The sequence below is a fragment of the Olea europaea genome, chromosome 10 (assembly GCF_002742605.1).
Source record: "Olea europaea var. sylvestris chromosome 10, O_europaea_v1, whole genome shotgun sequence".
Taxonomy (NCBI): Eukaryota; Viridiplantae; Streptophyta; class Magnoliopsida; order Lamiales; family Oleaceae; genus Olea; species Olea europaea.
This window is the reverse complement of record NC_036246.1, coordinates 34,416,036-34,438,211: the sequence shown is the minus strand read 5'-3', so window position 1 is coordinate 34,438,211 and position 22,176 is coordinate 34,416,036. Positions and strand designations below refer to the sequence as shown.

Here is a 22,176-nt window from a genome sequence, read left to right as displayed (position 1 = left end):
AATTCATTTACTTACTATATTCAATTTAATTTACTCACTCTTAGCTCAACGAAATGGTAAACAAAATTATACAAGTAGCAAAATTTATTTAATAATATTGTTAATGATGTCATTATACGACGTTTTCAAAATACATATTAACTTATTTTTATTAATATTATGTTGTTTTTTAAAAAATATATTTTTTTTAAATTTTGACCCCACAACACTAAAAGTCTGGATCCATCCCTGTCGACCCCGTAGATAGAAGTTATGAGCTCCTCCGAAAGGGGCCAACCCCATGAGCAGAGGGGTCGACCCCCAACCAAAAATAACATGGGGATCGACCCAAGGTAGGGGGTATGGGTTGCTCTTTCTCTCGTCTTTTGTTCTCTAGAAGTGCCCCATGATATGAAAATAATATCTAAGGTCTCTTTAACTATTTTTACTATTATAAATGTAATTAAACAGGCTGTATAAAGAAAAAAATAACTTTCCTAATCGAGCAACCTGCTTCCGAGGGAATTCGATAATTTTGAAAATGAATAACTCCCCACTCCTATATGTAGTTTTCTACAAGGCCGGACTGCAGTTATAATAAATCTCCTATTTACAGTTTTAAATCTCTAGGTACTTCTTGCAATTACAATTTTTCCTAAAGTTTCACGGATGCCTTTTCGATCTCATATCTTTATTTTATCCCTAAAGCACAACGAAAAATTCCTAAAAATCGAAGATAATTTTGGGATGTTACGGATATCATATATATCAACTTGGTGAACCTTATTTGCAGTTAAATTTAACAGTACATAGCATGCGGAGAAAAAGATAGAAGCAGATTCAAGAAATAAAAAATTTCTTTGGAAAAATGTTTGTACTATTTATAGATAATGTGCCGGAAAGTTGAAGCTCCATTGAATGAATCAATGGCTTCTCTTCTCGGCATGACAAGATCACACTTCTTCAAAACCTCTGTCTAAGGCCTCTAATTTACTTGTGTTGTCTCTAGTTTTAAGTTGAATAATTTTTAGTTAAAATTGCTGCTTAATATCAAGTTTAAGTAACTTTAAAGTTTAGCCAAGAATGTTTTCATCAATCCATAGAAGAATGAGATTAATTTGCTGGATTAAGTTGAGAAACTAGAATGAAAAATTTATACAATCCAAAAACGTACTGTTGGATTCAATTGTGATGAAATTAATGCATTGGTGATTGCTGTGATTTGCATTCCCTGAAATAGTTGAAGTCATTTGTAAAATGCTCTGGAAGAAAATGGAAAAGGAGCTAAGGAAAAGAACGGGAAAGGAAAGGGAAGAGATATGTGACTTCGTTCCAACTATGTAATGGATTAGAACTCTTATATTGTAGTTATGTTTTATATAATTGGCACTAAATTTGGTATTAATTATGTTCGGTCTATGTTGATTATGTAGAAAGTTATTTATCTATGATACTTGATGTCAAAGAGTTAATAACTTTGTTTTTGGGGACCAATTTTTCTTTTTGTCCTGATGTGAAGCAGGCACACTGGTAAATGAAATTATATGCTGATAACATTATAACGTTGTGTCCTTTATTTTTTTGTCAATTATTGGCTCTATTTAATGTAGTTGGCATATGCTTGTGTTACAATGTTAACAAGTATTGTTAAGGAATTTTGACACCTTAACTGCCTTAGTTTTACTTACTTATTGCTTATCTATTAATTAGTTAGTTAAAACTTGAAAAAAAAAATACCAAATTAATTTATTTGTGCCTTCAACAATTCAATCAACTAGTATTATTCTATTACTTACTGGAAACTGAATTCTAATGGATTTTGATAAAAAAAAAAAAAAAAAAAAAAATGTGTAGTCAGTAAAATTATAGATTCCATGAAATATATAATATCAAATTTATTGTTGACTTTGACTTTAATAAAAATTTAGATTACAGTTTCTAACAAACGGGAGCTTAATATTGTGCACTCACGATATTACTAAGATACTAAAAAAACTAACAAAATAATTTACAAATTACAAGGCTCTTACCTAATTAGTCCACCAAACCAATGAGAAAAAACTAATGAAGAATCGTAACTTACAAGTAAAACTTTTCTTTTACAAATATTAGGATATATTATTATATTTTCTTACCCCCAGAAAAATGAAAAAAATATATAATATTTTAACAGTAAACTTGCAAAGTTTTAACCAACATTAAGCAACAAAATATTTTGATTATCTTCAAACTTAACACTTATTTACATGTACGATTTTTAAGCTTACCCAAACATTCTCCGTAAATTCAAGAAAAAATTACTACATCCTCGATTCAACGGAGAGAAATGAGTCTAGCCCTTGCAAGACCTATTAGTAGATTTCAAGAAAAACAGAAGCTGTTCCATAAACCTTTCAGAATATTGCACATGAAGGCTCTTATGATCAATGCATGCTAAAACTACTAATTAGAGGGAGAAAGAACGTTAAGAAGGAATCTGAAATCTCATCAAGTTTCAGTATAATAACAAGCCTAGGCAACCCTCGAGCCCGTGCAGGTTCCGTTCCCCCAATCATCATCAATTTAGATTCACTGAGAGGGGATCTTCGCAATTTGTGCCTCTCCAACCTAAAAACTCTGCCATGTGCACCTTACAAAAGGTATATAACTCAAAAGTAATTAAAGTTGAGCCCATGATGCTCGAGGCTTCCCGTTGTTAGAATTTAAGTATTGAGAGACAAAGAGCACTCCCATCACAATTATTAGGCAACCCACCAGCGTGCTGAAAAATAGGGCACCTGGTTGCCTAGTCTGAACAAAGCCGTATACACCATTAGAAGTCACGAGAATGAGGTCTGTAAGCCCATCATTTGAGAAATCCTCACACACTAAGGCGTGAGTAGGAGGTGAGGGAAGATCAACAGATGTCAATAAACTTCCTCCAGGAGATAACACTACTGCTTCTTGATCTCCTGCTACAAGAATCAGTTCTTGATTATCATGTACACGTAATGGGAACGGCTTCAAGGTGGGGATTACACGAGCTTCCATCATCCCAGATGGAGACGGAAGGTTTGACCACGTAGCGCCTGTCAAAAGCTGCCAATTCCAGACGGCGTCATGTCCACTAGATCCAGGAGAGTACGATGTCACCTGAACAAATTTTACTACATTTCTCAGCAACCATTCATTGATAACCAGCAACCAATAATTTAAAGATAATCAGCAACTTCCATATAATAATCAAATATTTTAAATTTTTAACAAGTCAGAAATTGGTATTTGGAAAGGAGATCTTGCCAAAAATAATAAGAAATGGCGTATTTTACCAATTTGGATGCAAATAACTTGAAATAGTTTAAAGGTTCATTATGAAGGACATAACATGAAAAAGTTGCACCTAAAGTAGTTTCAGACATCATACCTCACCACGGTTTGTTAAAAAGACAACATCACCATTGTGTTCCTCACGATGCCCACGACCACCATTTCTTTGGATGAAAATGGGTGCTGCTACCTCCAAGGAACTCTCATCTGTATGTCGACCAAAGCTTCTGGAAAATTCTCCATGTTGGAATAAGTTAAAAGGAGAGTGATGACAGATAGAAGCATTAAAAAGCTGTTCTCGAACTGGCACGCCTGATGTAGCAATAGCCCAACAGGGACGCAGCACTTCCATCGATCCACTTACTACAGTCTGCTCAGCACCATTTCCTCCAACCACCTATAGAGGAACACGCGCACAGCATTTTCATTGGTAACTTAAAAATGACAATCGTTTTTAACCATTCTTCTTTCCTCCTCCCAATTTTATGCACGGGGTATTCAAGGTGTGCTTTAATTCACTTACCTTTATGTCTTTTGAGTAAAATGAAGTTTGTTTCGCCAGGTTCAAGGGAAACTAGTACATGCATTACATTGTAGCTAGAACCTAGAACTTGAATTCACCAAACACGAATTTAAGTCTTTTAAGTAAATCAATGGTTTTTACTCCCGTTTATCAAATCTTTTATCTTTTATGTCATGTTCTTGTTCTAATCTATCAGCTCACAGAATGCCAAAAGTGGCATGTGCAGTATTCCGTTTATTGCAGTTAAATGTTCTAGGTTCCAATACACCAAAAAATAAAATAAAAGTAAAAAGATAAGAGGCATTCATAAACTATAATAACTGTTACCTTCAGTTAAATTCGCTAGATTTTCCATTTTCATCAATAGAAGATTTTATTAAGCAATAATATATAGAGGTAGTTATTAGTTCCTAATAATTATAAACGCTGATGCACTGACCCATGTGAGTTTGAACTAAATCATGCAAAGGAGAAAACAGAAAAGCATAGAGTATATTGATTTCAACTTCACCATAAGAAAACTTGTGCAAAGCCAAAATTGGATTTTGAGTTCAAAGAAAAATATTATACGATTGCATGTCAAAAATTAAGAACCTCTATAGGATCTTAAACTCCCATAATATATTGAATTTAACAAAATGTAAGTTATATACCTGTAATTGAATATTGAGGCGCATACAAAGTTTAAGACGGGGATTAAAAAGTTCACCTGGACATGATCTAAGACGCCATCTCCATTGATATCAGCATGAAGGCCACCTTCTTGAAGATGAAGCTGATTGATAAGTATGCATTAGTTTGTTCTGACATATATGGGGATGGTACTAAAAACTTAGATCAATCACATAACTTGTAAAAGATACTTCAGTTTAGGGGCACATATTTTAAAGAATGATTCAAGCTTTACTCAAGATATTAGTCGTTCAGAACATGATAAACGTACATAGACCAATCCTTGAAACAAAATGTAGTGACATTGGTAGGTTGTCCTAAATGTCAGCATGACAGGGAGTCAGGATTCCCTTCAGACAGAAGCTGTATACCTTATACAATAATGTCAGAGAGTAAACCATCTCAGCTATTCAGCAAGAAAACTTGAGCTTTGATTCCGAAGGGGAAAGGAAAAATTATAACTGACAACATGGTAATCTTCAAATAACATCAAAATCAAATTAAAACTCTAGGAAAGAATCCTATATGCACCCAAAAAAAAAAAAAAAAAATGTGATTTCATCCATAATTTTGTAAGAGGAATGAGAAGCAAACTGAAGTACTGTATGCTTTGCAGCTCCAATATTCACCTTACATAGGGTGCGGCCAGATGCTAAATGAACAGCCTCGATTCCTTCCTTTTGATGAGCAACAATAACATTGGGTATCCACCAAAGCTTAGTGTAATTTGTTATGGTGGGTATATAAGCCAAATGCTGCATATAAAATTAAATGTGATTCACAAGGTTGCAACAAATATCTATCTAAATGTTATTGAAAATGAGCACGAATAATTTAAAGTTCCAATTCCCGAGAATATGAAAAATCACATTGCACGTGTGACCAATTAATATCTAACATTTCGGGATCAGAGCCAATTTGACTATTTTACTAGTGTTTAAAGAAAAACACTTCAAACTCCAAAATTGACTATCAATATCAACAGGACTTTGATTCCTCAGGACATTCCATAATTGTGTATAAATTCACCAAGGAGAAACAGTTTCTGAATCGGAGAGTATCAGCATCATTCATGCAACGGCACGAAATAAACCTAAAGATTGTAATAGTGAGAGAAATTCCCATTACCTTTTTCCGATGTTGGGATCAATTACACCTTGCAAAAGAATTTTCTAATTACACCCAAAAAGCAGTTCCATACATTCTTACATACATCCTACTTCCTGCTAGCTTGTAAATTCATAAGGAATAACAAATGAAGGTATTAAACAAATCTTCCATTATAAAAATAATTTGTCTGACACATTATGTTCACGTTTTATAAACCAACTACTAAGACATTTATTGGAAATCTCACCTTCTTGCTCTTTGCTGATTTAGCAATATTAACTGCCTTCTCAATCACATTTGAAACTTTTTTTGTTACATCCTTGCCAGGAGAATGCTTTTCCTCAGGCTTGTGGAAAGGGTAGTTGGTGGTGGTCTTGCCAGGTGTTTTCTTCAGTATTTTCCTTTTGTGCCGCTTGAAGTGTGCTAGCTTCAGCAATGTGTCTTCCCGGAGATCCTGATAAAGACATGATCAAACCATAAATCAGGTCTGCTGTCAGGCTTTAACTATATACTATTTGATACCCTGGTATATTGACCAAAACTTACCCAACGGTGTGGCAAGACTCCAAGAATGGATTCTCTAAATTCCCTGCATTCAAACTATGGTTCAAAACATTTGAGTGACCTCATTCATGAAAAAAATGCCACCAGGGATCGAAAATTACTTTATTAAAGCAATAGCTGAAATATTGTAGACAGAATCCCTATTTTAGAATGTAAAGGAGTGATTTGAGGAGATTTATAGAGACATTCACAAAAAAGAATCAAGAGAACAGATTTTTTTTTTTTTTTTTTTTCCAAAAAAGAAATATACACAAAATTTCCTAAAAGATTGGCCCCAACAATATATTTAAAGTATTGTTATATTAAATTGAAGGCATCATTCAACTGGATGATTTCAAACAAAACCTAAAGGGAGCACTTCAACAAAAAGTGCAAATATGGAGTATCAATTGACTTTCTAGTTGCAAGATATTAGGGTCAAGCTAAAACTGGATCTCTTTTACACGGGAAATCCCATTAACTCTCATCATATTAATTCAATATTTTGTAAAATACAACAATAACAACTAAGCCGGGGCCACGATCTCGCTTAAATGGTATGAATGAAGCCTTACTAGGTCATTGGCCTAGGTTCGAGCGTCCTTGGGGTTTGGGGTGGGGGGTAAGTGTGAAATTGAACAAAATAACAAAATGAGCCTTATTCTCCATAAATTTGGAATTGACTAAATGAAACTTTCTTCACCACTGCAGTCAATTAATCAAAATCAAATCTTTTTCAACCACATTGACTAGTGTTTAATTGTAGTGTACCTCTCCTTATTCTAACAAATTCTCCAAGGATCAAGTTGTTCTTGTGAATGAAACTTCTTAGGTCTATACAAGACATATCCCAACTACTTAAGGCATCCTTCGCTTAATTCATCAAAAATTAGTTCCATCCTTGTATGGTCATACATTGCCTTAACATCCTAAGTTAAGTTAATCTCATAGATATTTTGTACTTAACTATCCAACGCCCACTACATAAACAAATGTGGTCTAATAACCATTCTATAGAACTTATTCCAATAGCGATTTCCTATTATACTTCCCCATTTCATGTATCCATCTCTAATTGTTTATGCCCTCATCATGGTCTTCCCGATTAATAATCGAACCTAAATACCTAATAATCACTATTAAGGACGTGTTCCTACTATAAGAACTTCGCTGTCGTTGTTACATATGATGACCAAAAAGGGCATTCTATGTAACTCAATAGTTTGTCAAGAACTAAAATGAAGATTGTGAAGGAGATTTTCGCAATACTTGGAAGCTGAATTATTCTTCCATTGTGCGTATTTGCTTTTCTCAATACTTGGAAGGCTGAATTGTTCTATCTTTGTTCATATTTGGATAAGCTTCAAAAAGCTACTTATAAGTGCATAAGTTTGTTTTAAAATAATTAGTCAAAGTTCAGATTAAATAAATTACTTACTTTAAAAGTAACTTCTACTGTACCATCAAAATAATAACTCTTCTTCTAGGAGAAACTAAATTATCCAAGGATGCTTGGAAACAAAAATTTACTTAAGAGGTATAAGTTAGTTTTAAGCTTATATTAACCATGTCCCCTATCCGTTTACTTACTTTTAAATAAAGGGGCTCAACATGATACTAGAGCATAAAAAAGTCATCTAACCTCTTGGCATCCATTTATGGAAACTTGTGCAAGTGTGAAAAGATGAATTCGACCTACATGTGATGGGCTTTGTTGAAGACTAATTTAAATAAATAAATGTGTCCCTCAATAGCTTAAGCTTTAAATGGTTCAATAGAAAGAAACAACATCAAAACCCTGTGTTTGATGAATTCAATCCTAGGAACCTGAATCCCATCAAATGTCAATTCCAATTTTTAACAGCCAACCTCTTCATTAAAAGCTTATGACCCGAGATTTAATTTGCTTTTCTATAAATAAGCAGACTTTTTTCAGGCAGATAATCAGTAATCTAGAAACTTTTTTAACCACCCAACCACAAATTTGATATATTTACTACTTGAAAAGTTCTTTTCTGTCCACATCTTATGTCACAATCTCTTCAGCAGCATATACATGCAAAACAATCTTTTAAGGCATAGATCATATGAAATCAAAATATGTTTTCCAAAAGAATTATTTAAATTGGAAATTTTATCCATTGACGATAAAAATATCTTAACAGCTTTGCAGCATACCTCTCCAGGATGACGGCTGTTTAGTGCATGAACATCAAGCTTGTAATTGTGTTGAGGAATCAATTGTGAAGCTTCCGATGACTGAACTTCAATATTCTGCAAGATCATAAGGTTAAAATCAGCGAGTGAAGAGATGTGCACATCAGAAAAGGAAATAAAAGTCTGCTTATGCGTCAAAACAACATCTTAGATTAAACAGTTAAAACATAGTAATCAAGTGTCTACTTAGATTTCCATTTAGAGACGTTAGTAACTACCATCATAAGAAAAATATAGGGGTTGTTTGAGCCCCATTTTCTTCAAAAAAATACATTTTCAAATAGTGTTATGATGGGAAATGTGTGGTTAAAAAAATGAAAAGTTTTAGATTTACATGTAATATTATTTTATTGAAAAATGTGTAGTTGAAATAATGTCAAATCACTGTTGAAGAATGAATTTTGATGGAAAAAATTGGGCTCAAACAAGGGCCTAGATTTTATGGCACATAAACTGGAAAATGAAAACGTCTCAAGGAAGGCATACATTCAGAAACTTAAGTTAAACCAAAGTTTCAGAGCAGTTCATAAAAATAAAAAATAATAAAAAATAAAAAAAAAATTGTCAAGCAACAGAAAAAAGTGATTTTATTTATAAATGTAAGTAAAATATTGAAGTTAAGAGCAAGAATAGAGACTGTCAACTATGCATGGGTTGATTACTCTTCGAAGCTTAAAATGAAATAAAATGCTTTCTTGGCCATCATTTGGACATAAAGAAATATATCAATAGGAGAAAGGAAATGTTAAAAGAGAATATAACCTCATTCTTTCTGCTCCAGCGAAGTTCGCCACTTCGACCCGCAAATGCATAAAAGGCAAAATGGCGTAAATCTACAGTTTCTGCATTTTCTGACACCTTGAAGATATATAAAAATCAATTGTGAGTTTTCTGCTGCAAAACGGTACAGGTGTAGTGTAATATATATTTGCTCTCTCTCTCTCTCTCTCTCTCTCTCTCTCTCTCTCTCTCTCCCCCTCCCTCTCTCTGCGCGCGTGTGTGTATAGTGCCATAAGCACAAGAGAATTCCAATAAACAACAAACATTTTGGCCTCGAAAAAGTAACATTAGATAAATATCTCCCAGATACAATGGTCTCAATGTAGTATGGCAATCCTATCTCAACATACATTTTTTCCTGCTGGAGTAATAAATACCTTAGCGGCTAAAAGTTTAACCGAATACGAGCATGGAATTTCTACAAAGATCAACTAATGAAGTGTGACAGAGAAAAATATTTTTAGATGAGAAAATCATAATTAAACGGTATATCCATCACTAAATTTTTAGAAGAATAATAGAGATGTAGAAACATAAAAGATCGTCAATATTATCTATGTTTTTAAAATTCGTGTAAGATGAAAACGTATGTATATTTATCAGGATCTACCATTTTACATTTTTAGTGTCAGTCTACGTGACAAACGGGGATGTAATGAAAATGATCCAGAACCTAGGGAAGTTGTAAAATTTTCTCAAATGCCTTTTGACTGTCTTAAATATGTCAAACTCATGGCAGAGAAACCATAGAACTGAATATTATAAAGTGGGATAATTAAGTAATGGGCTTCACCCACAAATCTCACAAAACATGACAAACTAAAGCTTAAACCATGGAATCATGTTTTCCACATCCATAACAGAGTGACTGTTGCTCTCTTTAACACTGAACTTATTATCCCATTTATAACCGAAATCGAATGCTAGTAGTCCACGTGCAGACATACATGCATGCATACATCAATGATAAACATTTTTGTCAATATGCAAAAGAACCCATATTCTTCTCTTTATACGTCAGAAACTAAGACATCGTGGATGTCCAATTATCTTAGTGAACAAGGATAGAATAAAAAGTAGGGTCAATGGCGTGATCTAACCTGGATGTTAGCTCTGTAACTAGCAATCCACTTTGTAAATGTAAACAAGTATCGATGTGGACAAGGACATAATAAAAAGTAGGACCAATGGCAGGATATAATCTGGATTTTTGTTGCCTGTGTAACTAGCAACCCACTTTGCAAAATGTAAATAACGACCAGGATCCCTTTTCAATTTGTGTGCCATCATTCTCATACAAGAGTTGGAATAAAGAAAATCAATGTTAAAGAAAAGATAAGAAAATAACAAAACTAAAGAAGTGCATGAAGAGTAGAGGGACTAAATTTGAGTTAGAGTGCAGAAGGAACACCTCAAATAGATACAGTAATAACAGGTACAGAGGTACCAAAATATTAAGATAAAATAACTAAAGCACACAGATGCTGATATCAACAGTAGTATGAATTCTTACATCCTTCTCACTAGCACTTCTTCGATGCTCCTCAGCATTTTTCTCTGCCATCTCAATCTCCTCAAAAGGATCCACGTGAATCTGAAAATGTTAAATAATTCTTTGAGAGCATTCTCTAGAGATAACGCATATATCTAAAACAAAATATGTTTTAAACATAGCATCTCTACACAAAACTACTAAAGTATGAGAAATCAGCAAACTAATGATTTCATAAGATAAAAATCAAACTAACAAAAGATTCTTAAGCCACATGCATCACCGCATCACCAGAACACAAATTATACCATATAAAAATCATTTCAGCGAGAAATGTGCGAAAAAGTATGATTTCAGTACAGTTCACTCAGTCTGAACATATGACACAGTTTCCATTCTCTCCAGTGTGATCAAACAGAAAAGGCAATGCAGACCTCTAAAAACCAAATTTCGTGATTAACGTCAATCGTACTTAGTAGCAAAATCCCCCAACTATCCCACAATATCTCTTGAAGAAGAAACTAGGTCAGATTATAGAGTTAGAGTATAATTTGATTTCTAATTGCAACTGACAATATAGAGATCAATACACTTTGAAACAACTAAAGAATGCAAATCCAAGTATTCTATTAGCTCCTCAACTCACTAGGATACTCTGCACAGGATTCAAGGAGACGTGAGATAAATGGAAAAGGAGAAATGAAGGGAAATAAAATCTCATAAGAGATTTGGCAAGAGTTAAGAGTTAAAGACTTTTCAAAATCCATGTCCTTTTTCATTTTAAGTTTTGACTTGGGACTGGAAATTGAAATCTTTCAAAAACCGGGACAGCAAAATGATTCAGAAATTTGTTAGTACAAGATACTGCACATGTTCAAACATATTTAAGAATTCTAAGGAAAAATAATTGAAAATCTCCATTTTGTTTAGTCATCCACATACATTTATGTTGTCATCATTTATGAAAATTGAAGGATCAATGCAACTACTAAAGGCATCATGAAGCAATCTTTTTTTCCCTATTGCACGGAAACAACTTGAATGGAAAATCCAATAAAAATACAATTTTGCAGCTGGATAAAGATCATAGAAAAGATGAGTCACATACGTGAGGCTGCATCTCCATTCTACCACCAACGATCATCAAGCCAGAATCTCCGTGCCTTAATGTATAGTTGCTGATTGAGATGGCTATCTCCCGGTGATGAGCGTTATGGGGAAAATCTTTCTGTCAAATAGCAAATGTATGATTAAACAAGAGATGACTTGCAGAAAGTTTATGTCAGAAGTATCTAAATGAAGATAAATTTCGAGTTGTTATAACCATGAGTATGAACCAAGGTATGAAACTTATACGAACCTGTAAATTCACATCCCACAGCTTCTTAAGGTTGTGATCAAAACACATCACAGACCAGCCTGATGTAACGACTACTATCACCTGCTTCTGTGGCTCCCTTTTATTGTAGTTACGGTCAATAACTCCAGTAGCCATTGCAACAGCACGTCTCCCTGTGGCTATACGGAGTTTGTCTGGCAAGAGTGACACCTCCGCCAGCACACGTGTTTCACTGAAACCTTCATCCACACGCATTGCATGAGGCTCCAAAACCTAATCGCATGATATGAATATATGATCAGAATCTTTGAAAAGGAAGATTATAGATATTTGTAGTAAAATATGCCTGTGGAACAGCAGGAAAATCAACAGAGACTGACGACAGGATGCAATAATAATGTTACATTTAACAGTATCATTTACCAAAAATCAAGCATGATCGAACAAGCCCCAAAATGATAACGTAGATAGCTTCTATCACAGTTTCATTAGTAATTCACAATATCAACTTCAGAAAAGCTCTTAAGATCAGTTATTCCTCAGAAATCTTAAATTGGATTTAGATATTTTTATTTGTGATATGCATGAGGATAAGTGCAAAAGAAAATGAAAAAGATTGTTTAGGATAAGGACACCACGAAACTGCTGCTAATAATGCTCCCAACCATATAGAACGCGAAAGAGGATCTCTGCTCTATATGACATTTAATCTATGGGAAAACTAATTTGATTTTAAAAATAAAAATCAACAGCTTTAATTCCAAAAGGAAAATGAAAATGCAAAGATTTCAAGACTCTCCTAAATGCTCGTGAATTTGTGTTTAACAGAATCCATCTTGACGAATAAAAGAATCAAAAAGATAAAAATTACACAATCAAAATTTACATTGGCCTTCTAGTCTCTGTTACTAATGATAATAAAAGGCACCTGAATTTTGGCATCATGGGTGGCCACGAGAACCTCCTTTTTCCCATCGCCGTTTAGATCGGCCACGACTGGTGGCGGGAGACGCTCGGCCTCGTACTTGATCGGATACTCATCAGAGAGATGGAACCACGCCTCTTTGAATGAAAAATCGCCCTCGTGCTAAATTTCACCAATTAGCGTTAATCACCCACATGTAGAAAAATCAAAATCGCCCAATAATAACAGTAACATTAAAAAACAGACAAGCAAAAGTTAAAATGGTACGCCTCTTTGAATCAAAATTCGCTCTCGTGCTGTATTTCATCAATTAGCATTACTTAATCACATGCGTTGTCAGAAACAAATACACAAACAAATCGTATGTACCTGAAGAGAGAAGAAAATGGCGAAAGCGGAGAGCATCAAAATCGCTAAGTCTCGCTTCCTCATCTTTGAAAATAATTAACAAATTCACCAGTGGTTCATGAATCAATTGAAAATCGAATCAAATTGTTTCCAGCTCCCAAATGCAGGCGCGAAGTGTGAGAACTGTAACGCTTAGTTAGGGTTCAAGGCGTCGGGTTCTAAGGATAAGCGCTTGTTGGTGATTTTGGTAATTGATATTTTGATAGTTAGCCATAAAATAGGTCCTACAGTATTTGAAATAATAATTCAAAAAATGACAGTTAAAATAACGAAATAACAATCAAAAAATTGATGTTAATTAAATTTAAATTTATACTAAACTTGCTTGGAATATACTCATATTTTAAATCAAATTAACAATTAATTTTAATCACACATCATCAAACTTACAATTTTTAAACCACATATATGATTATCTTTATTAAAATTAGGAGTGGACATTTTCCCTTGAAACCGGTGGAATCGGATAGGAATTGTTTAGAAGTTAGAATTGGCCGATTCGATTCTAAATCTTCTAAACAACAATTTGATTTCGGAACAAATTATTAAGAAACAATCGGTTCCGGTCCGAATCCCGATTCTAGTATGGGAACCGTAGGGAACCGAATGGTTTCCATAGGATTTTTTACTTTTTTCTTTTTTGGGTAAAATATATGACTCAATCTCCAATCACTTTTATAAAAAATAATCGTATTCTTTTATTTTAGACTCCGGCACTTTCCTTCTCTTTGATTCTTTCATTCTCTCTTACTATAATTATTTGATTAATTGATTCTCAAGCCAAATTAAAATATATACCTAAATAAATTTTTTTACAATATATAATTTCATTTCTAAGACGCGAAATTTATTTTTTTTCACTTTGATTACATAATTGTTGAATCGATCGAAACTTTTTATCTAGATTTCTATAAATTATAACAGACAGAACTAGAAGTTGCAATAAATTTTTAAAAGGTGTCCAATTCAATGTAGGATTTTGATTTTGATGGAAGTTTGTTTAGTGGCTGTTTGATTCCCATTTTTTCTAAAATACATTTTTCTCTCTCTTCTTTTCAACCACATATTATTCATTAAAATAATATTACACATAGCCCAAAAAAATTTCCTTCTTTTTTAACAACACATTCTCTATCAATCTACTATTCCAAAATACATTCTTAAAAAAGAACGGGGCTCAAACACGTCTTTAATCATTGGAGTACTATATAGTTTGCATAAGTTGATGATTGCTTGATGATGGTAACTTGTATCATTTGGCTATGTTTTTAAATTTGTATATTTAGTTTTCTTTTAATCTTGAATAGTATGTTTGATTTTTCTATATTTTGTTAAAAGTATCATGTTGGTAGCATCTTTAAAATTTTTATTAATAAACATTTTATTTTGACATTTTCAATGTAAAGAATCGGACTGGACCGAACCAAAACTAATTAGTTCGGTTCCATTTCTAAAATTCCCGTTGGTATTTTGTTCGGTTCGATTTGGTTCCCTTTGAAATCGGATCGAACCAGACCGCTCTCACTCGTAATTAAAATATGATTTTAATCCCCATAAAATAGGAACTCATTCTTATACAACTAATTGTAGCATTTGGAATGTGAGATTTCCGAAGGAGCATATGAAAGAAAGAGAAATTTATCGATATAGAACACTCATCTCGATAAAATGATTTGAAAAACGGGGGTTGTTAGAGAATAATACAAGCATCGTGCTACTAAACGAAGCAGAAATTCCTCAAATAGCACTTCTTCCAATCCTAGATGGGGGATCACTTGTGGGAATGACATAATGCGCTCCATTAAAAAACATAGGGAGTCGTCCATGGACTTAAGGAAGGCAAAACTAAAAGTGCCCTTTCGAAATAGGGGCTAGCCGTTCTTTGCTACTGTATCAACATAACCCTTAATTCTATTAATGCATAAGGAAAGGATTATCTGAATCATAGAATTATAATAAAATATACGATCAACCAACATTATATCTTTTTTATCAGAGGTTGAATCAATCATCAGATTTTAATGTTGTATTAATATTATTTTCTTTCAATGTTAAGTTCAAAAAATATTTTTTGTCTTGAAAAATAATATGTGTAGTTGCACTATCAATCAAACAGGTGTCTTGACAATCCATCATGAATCTATCAATATAACAAAATAGATATATTTAAAAAAAAAACTTAAATTTAAATTTAAAATAATAAGCATAATTAATACTGTGAAATTAATGATGTATAATAAAATTCAATTTTTTTGCGAAAAATAAAAATATATTTCGAACTAAATTTTTAAAATAAAGGAAAATACTAGAAATATAAAAAGATAAACTAATCTATATCTTCTATCGCACCACCCCCACTTAAATGGTCAATATTCACATTTAGATCAGCAAAGAAATCGGAATCATCCAAATGAGTCATATCAATTGGACCATCATACTTAGCAAAAATTGTCTCAACTTTTCCCATTTCCTTGATTGATTTTTAGTAAAAATCTACGAGGTATTTTGTTGTACGTCATATACATATCCAATGCTCTTTCATTCCACATCTAAAACAACTTTAGTCGTTTACCTTTTCGGATATGATACTTTCGTTTGTTTTGTACCTTTTAAAATTGTTGTCTTGTTGTTGATACTTTGTTGATTATATTCATCCATGGTTTACTCCGCTTGCATGTTTGCGTCCATATCCACGTCTTTGTCTTGATATTATATTTGCTTCAGGCAATGCAGTATCACTTGCTTCAGGCAATGGTACAGAACCAGTTGGACGTAACACATGATTTTTCATCGGCAATTTATTATTCTGTTCAGCAACAAGTAGGCAAGATATAAGTTCTGATTATTCTTTGAAACCACGCTCGCAATATTTCTACTACAGGAGAACATTTGAGGCGTGAAATGTGGAAAAAAAATTCTCCAACATGCCTTCATCAGTGATTTTTTTCCTCCACACAATGTCAATTTTGCACATATTATAAACAATTCAGAATTGTACTCACTAACAGATTTGAAATATTGCAAACGAAGGTACATCCATTCATAGCGGGCTTTGGAAATGACTATAGTCCTTTGATGATCAGATCTCTCAATTAATTTTTTTCAAAAAATAGGTGGATCTTTTTTAGTAAGATATTCAATTTTCAATCCATCGTGAAGATGATGGCGAAGGAATATAAGTGCTTTTGCGCGATCTTGCAGAGATTTTTTGTTTCCTTATTTTATTGTCTCTTCCAAACCTTTTGAGACAAGATGAATATCAGCATCGAGTACCCATGATAGATAGTTTTTGTCAGAGATGTCAAGTACAACAAATTCAAGTTTCGTGATATTTGCCATTTGATTAACTACACAATAAAGAAAATACAATTAATTTTGAAGAATGTGATTAAACATCATATAATGATTAATCAAGTGGTCGATAACATAAGTTACGTGTTTTCTTTCAGGGATAAACACTAAAATAATATTTTCTTCAAAACATATGCTACTTCAGGAGCACGTTATATTTTATTATTATTTTTTCAAGATCAATACGTCAATATTCTTTCGCAATATTTAAAAATATAATTTATGCTCTTCAGGAGCAAGTAATATTTTTCAAGAATATTAATTATAATATTGTGCTACTTCAGAAGTATCAACAAACTATATATAATAGATAAAATTTAAATTAATATACTTTTAGAATATTAATTATAATATTGTGTTATTTCAGGAGTAATAACATGATAAATTGTTAATTTAAAGTTTATATAAGAATATCTAAAATATTTAATTATCATATAGACATGGTATAAATTTACATACAAGAATTAATCACAAAAAATGTATAAGTAAAGAAAAAAATCTTCCAAATATGCATGTGAAAAGAATATTTAATTACCATGTAAATAGGATATAATGTAAAAATTAATTATCAAATAGATAATATATTAATTTATATTTTAAAATTCATTACCAAACACGTATTAGAAAAAAGAATTTTCATACATAGAACTTAACAAAATTGGCTAAATCACTTATTGACTAAATCTTTTACTAGCATGCAAAAGATACTAAACATACATGTGAATTTCACATATCTAGAAATTAAAGATAAAACTAATATGTAACATATTCAAAAGGCATAATTAATACTGAATAATATGTGGAAAAATGATCGTGTATGAATTAAAAAATGAATTAATATGTGTTCAGATTACATATACAAACATGAATTATAATTAATATACATGCCGATGAAAAGTAAAGAAGAAGAAGCAACCTCGTTATGATGCATATGTATATTGAAATATTTCACATGTTACCAAATTAATTTTAGTATACGTAATAAATATTCATGTCGATAAAAATCATTAACTTTACAAATTTTGAAGAATTAAGTGTTTCTTGCTGATAATGTGTTATTAAAAATCAAAGCCTATATTTATAGGATAGAATTAGAAATACAACGATAATTATTTCTAGGACTGTAGGAATGTAATTGTCACTTACCTCTAAACCCTAATAAACTTTCATTTTACAGCACTATTAAATTTAATTGTTAATTTTAGATCTAATCAAACAATACTGTGCTTTGTTTACTAGGAATTTCTTAAAAAAAAAAAAAAATAATATATATATAATTTTTTTTTTCCTACTTCTAATCAGCCAAGCAAATATTGGATGGCAAATTAGGGCTTGAACGGTTTTCAATTTCATCGGCTTCAACGTTTCAGCGGATCTAACCCGTTTCGGCACATTGGACCGTTCTTCATTGTTGCCAAAGGTTAAAGGTGCGTACTTTCTCTTTTTTCTCACTCCACTTCGCTACCGTGAAATCCCCAAATCACGAGACTAATTTCTGTTAAAATAAAGATTTGCTATTTCAGTTTGAGCTAAAACTGGAGTGTATAATTGTTCAATGATAATCAGATTTTGTGATGCAATTCTGCTATAATTTCCATTCAAAGAGGAGTTTTATTGGTTAAACAATTTGTCGGTCCGAAATTTGGGTTTAAGCTATTAGCCTATTACTCATTTGAAATTCTTAGTTTTGTTCCCGACGGTCTTCCACAAGTTTGGTTCCTGGATGTTCTGATGTGATTTCATATATTATAAGACGGTTTTGCTGACATCGTTACTGCCATTGAGTCGATGAATTATCAAATGAAGATTTTAAGTTTACTTTCTGCTATTCAAATAAACTAGACCATAGCTGATGATTATAAAATTCCTAGCGGAGCTTCAAATCTGCCAAAAAGATAAATAATTGTATAGATCATGATAATGTTGTACACAAGTGGTATCCTTTCTCCAAAAATACATACTGAAGCCATTTCTTATTTGTTGAAATCTAGCTTTTCGCAATGGGAACAAATGGAGAACCGGAACACAATCTGATGATTGGAGAGAACGATGTCCATCTTATGCAAATTGATCCAAGAAGAAGCCGGTTTCCATGCTGCATTGTATGGACACCACTTCCTGTTTTATCTTGGTTTCTTCCTTGTATTGGCCACATTGGGATATGTAGGGAGGACGGAGTTATATTGGATTTTGCTGGGCCGAATTTTGTATGTGTTGACAATTTTTCGTTTGGAGCACCGACCCGCTTTGTTCAAATAAGTAAAGAGAAGGTATGGTTGAGTACTATAACTGCGATTACAGATTATATGTTTCTGCGGATAAAAAAAGAAGCCATCGTTGGCAGTTTTGCACAGGGTGAACAACATTTTCATTGATTGCATAAGAGTGATATTCCATATTTATTTGAATTAATCATTGTCTATCTTTTATTATCATCCCTAATTATTTATTTTCCTAATCCTTGCCTGCAGTGCTTCACTATTGCAAATTCTGCTGTACATGATAGCAATGATGAAATTGAACGAATTGACCTTGGAAGAGATATTGTAACATGGGATGATGCATTACGTAAAAGCACACAGGAATACCAACACCATTCCTACAACATTTTCACTTGCAACTGCCATTCATTCGTAGCCAATGGTTTGAACAGGTTGAAGTTTCAGGCTGGTGGGTGGAATGTGGTAAACTTGGCCGTTTTTATTTTTCTCAAGGGACAATGGGTTAGTAAAGCAGCTATTGTGCGAACTTATTTACCATTTATAATAGTACTTGCCTTAGGACTCACTTTTGGAGGATGGATGTTCCTTACTTACTTGGCAACCTTCTTATTTGTGCTCGTTGGCTGGTTTTTCCTTGGTAGCTACTGTTTCAAAAAGTTTATCAACCTGTAAGCTGTGTAAAATTGTTCTGTAAATGATGCTTTAATTCGAGAATATTGTACCAGTGAATATACTTCAAACATTTAATGATTTCCCATTTATATGTGCTTCTTAGAGGAGTCAATGTGACTGGTGCCTAATTGTGACCTTACTTGTATGTGTTTTAAAGATGCTTTGATTTAATCTGTGACCATTTCAATTAATTCGTATTTATATGCTTTTTTTGGGGCTGTGGTATTGATTGGTTCTAGCTGCACTCTGTTTGTAATATTAATGACTCTTTCATTTAATGAATGATGCAAGTGATTTTACTTCGCAGCAGTTCAATTGTGTGCTTTATAATATGAATTTTTGAGAGGTATAAATGTTGAATAGTGCCTAAAATTGAATCCGCCTGTATGTTGTACATAATTCTGGTTATTTGTTGTGGCCAAATAGGATTCCATGTTGTTCCCTTTGATGCCAGAGAATATAGCATTATTGGTGATTTTATTTTGTTTTATTATTATTATTGTTGTTGTGTTGTTGTTGTTGTTGTCGTCGTCTCGGAGTGTTATAAATAAGCAAGTACTGGGATTATCATCAACAAACAATAACAAACTATAATCCTAATAAATTTGAGGTGAACTGCATAAATCTTCTTTTGCTTCAATTTTCAATCAATTGCTATCAATTGAAATATGCAGTTAGATTCTTTGCAACAACAATAGACCATGCTCTGTTCTTTACTTGTTTCTCTTCTAATTTGTTTTGCGGGGATTAAATCACTCTTGTGAATGTAAGCTTCTATAGGTCTTAACGAGACATGCCCCTAAATCGGTGTTGTCTGCACTGATATTATCTTTTCTCATGTTCTCACTATTCACTACCCTATTTTAACATCCTAATTTGCACTGCGTACATTCATTTTGGACATTTTATCCTTCACTGGTCCAATACTCCTTTTCATCATTTTATCCTCTACTTATTGGATCTTCATATCATATATGATCTGTTTAGCACTTCCATTTCATTATGTAGGCGTCCTTTTCAAAATATCGGTTCTTTGTTAATAATCGAATTTAAAAATTATACCTATAAGAATCACTCTTCGCATTCCTACTATTACTACAAGGACATTCCATGGACTCCATTGTAGTTCTACTGAGCCTTCTAAAGTATTCCTCCAAAGTTCTAATTTACTATTTGACCTCTTCCTAACATCATTTGCTAAAATTATGTTATGATCCATGACTAAAAGTATAAAACAAAAAGAATAAGTATATAATGTAGAGTCTTGATGGCAACCTTACAGGGTTTTCTCTACTATTACTGCCACTACACATTCGTCATCACTTATTAGCTATGTCACATATTTGATATAAAATTTTCATGTTTCTTTAGGCATTTCCATGGGCACCATGTGTAGACGACTTCTAAATCAATAAAAGGTATGTGCAAATCATGTTTGTTTTATCTATACCTATTCGATCTCCTAAACAGACAAGTGACTTTCATGGTAGATCCTTGTGACGCAAAATCCAGCTTTTTATTTGAAACCGATAAATTATACCTTACTTTATGCTCAATTACCATCTCCCGTAATTTCCTACTACGACTCGTGAGCTTATTATCTCAGTGATTTGGTCTTGAATTTCTTCATTAGTTTTATAGATGGACAATTGGACACCGTAATACACTTCTCCTTTTATTTGGCATCTGTTACTCTTTTAAGACCTCATCAAATAAATTTGTGAACCAGAAAATATACACTTTACTTGAACTCCTATACTTGGATAGGATTTCCATCATGACCAATAACTTTGCTTTATCTTCTTCATAGCCTCCCTCACCACTGGCCTCTTGAATGCAAGTTTTGCTTACTTTTCTCCTACGAGTCACATTTACTAGTTTTGAAGATTTTCCTTTTGTACCTGTATTTCAAGTTTCCATCCTAAATCTATTATCATGGACTAAGACCGTCTTCAATCTTACACCAAAATTTGCACTATTTGCATCAAATTTTGCACAAAACTAAAAATCATCTACAATTCATTACATCAAAGGTTGCACCAAATGAACATTATTTAATCATTTTCTTCATTTCTTTTATTCTTAACAATTTATATAGCTTAAAAATTATTTATTATTTGATTTACTACTAAATTAATTATTGCATACATAATTACGGTTTGTTTACGAAAATATTAAATTATGATACGGTGAAGTCGACTTAGTGTCATAATTTAATTATTGAAATTCATATATTCATCCCGTGTTCAATTAATAATAATAATAATTACTTAATTACAAATTAAAATTTATGTATAATGTAAAATGACACAAATACCCTTGATATCACTTGACAATACATGAAAAAAAAGGGCAAAATGGTGCAATATTTTGTGTTGGGTTGGCGTGACATATTTGGTGCAAAATGAAGCTGAAACAGGAGCTAAATTGAAATATCAATAAGCAATAAAAGATTGCTTGGTCGCGGAAATTTTAGCATGCTCTATCTTAGTGGCTAGCACATGAAAACTTTATGAATTAGTTTGCTGGAGCACTTCATTCGAAATCTTTACAAACGGTAAGGCGCAGAGTTCTCAACCATTGCAGAATGTAATTGTAAGTATATTTTTCGAACATTTCTACATAGAATTGATAACA

At 32.7% G+C, this 22,176-nt stretch overlaps 2 protein-coding genes across 2 annotated transcripts; one reads left to right on the top strand and one right to left on the bottom strand.

Annotated features, from left to right (window-relative positions):
• Positions 1-2,291: 2,291 nt before the first annotated feature.
• On the bottom strand, positions 2,292-13,482 carry LOC111401954. The gene is made up of 13 exons (XM_023029945.1): positions 13,256-13,482; positions 12,890-13,048; positions 11,983-12,234; positions 11,731-11,850; positions 10,644-10,724; positions 9,113-9,208; positions 8,312-8,407; positions 6,137-6,190; positions 5,838-6,044; positions 5,110-5,235; positions 4,518-4,583; positions 3,383-3,682; positions 2,292-3,111 (listed from the first exon to the last, which is right to left on the bottom strand). The coding sequence occupies exons 1-13, from the start codon at positions 13,316-13,318 to the stop codon at positions 2,638-2,640; spliced, it is 2,094 nt and encodes a 697-aa protein (XP_022885713.1). The 5' UTR covers positions 13,319-13,482; the 3' UTR covers positions 2,292-2,637.
• A 4,454-nt stretch (positions 13,483-17,936) lies between these two features.
• LOC111401953 (protein RTE1-HOMOLOG) lies at positions 17,937-19,726 on the top strand. Its single transcript, XM_023029944.1, has 3 exons — positions 17,937-18,072; positions 18,637-18,915; positions 19,117-19,726. Exons 2-3 carry the CDS (start codon positions 18,646-18,648, stop codon positions 19,537-19,539), a joined length of 693 nt encoding a protein of 230 aa, XP_022885712.1. The 5' UTR covers positions 17,937-18,072; positions 18,637-18,645; the 3' UTR covers positions 19,540-19,726.
• The last annotated feature ends 2,450 nt before the right edge of the window (positions 19,727-22,176 follow it).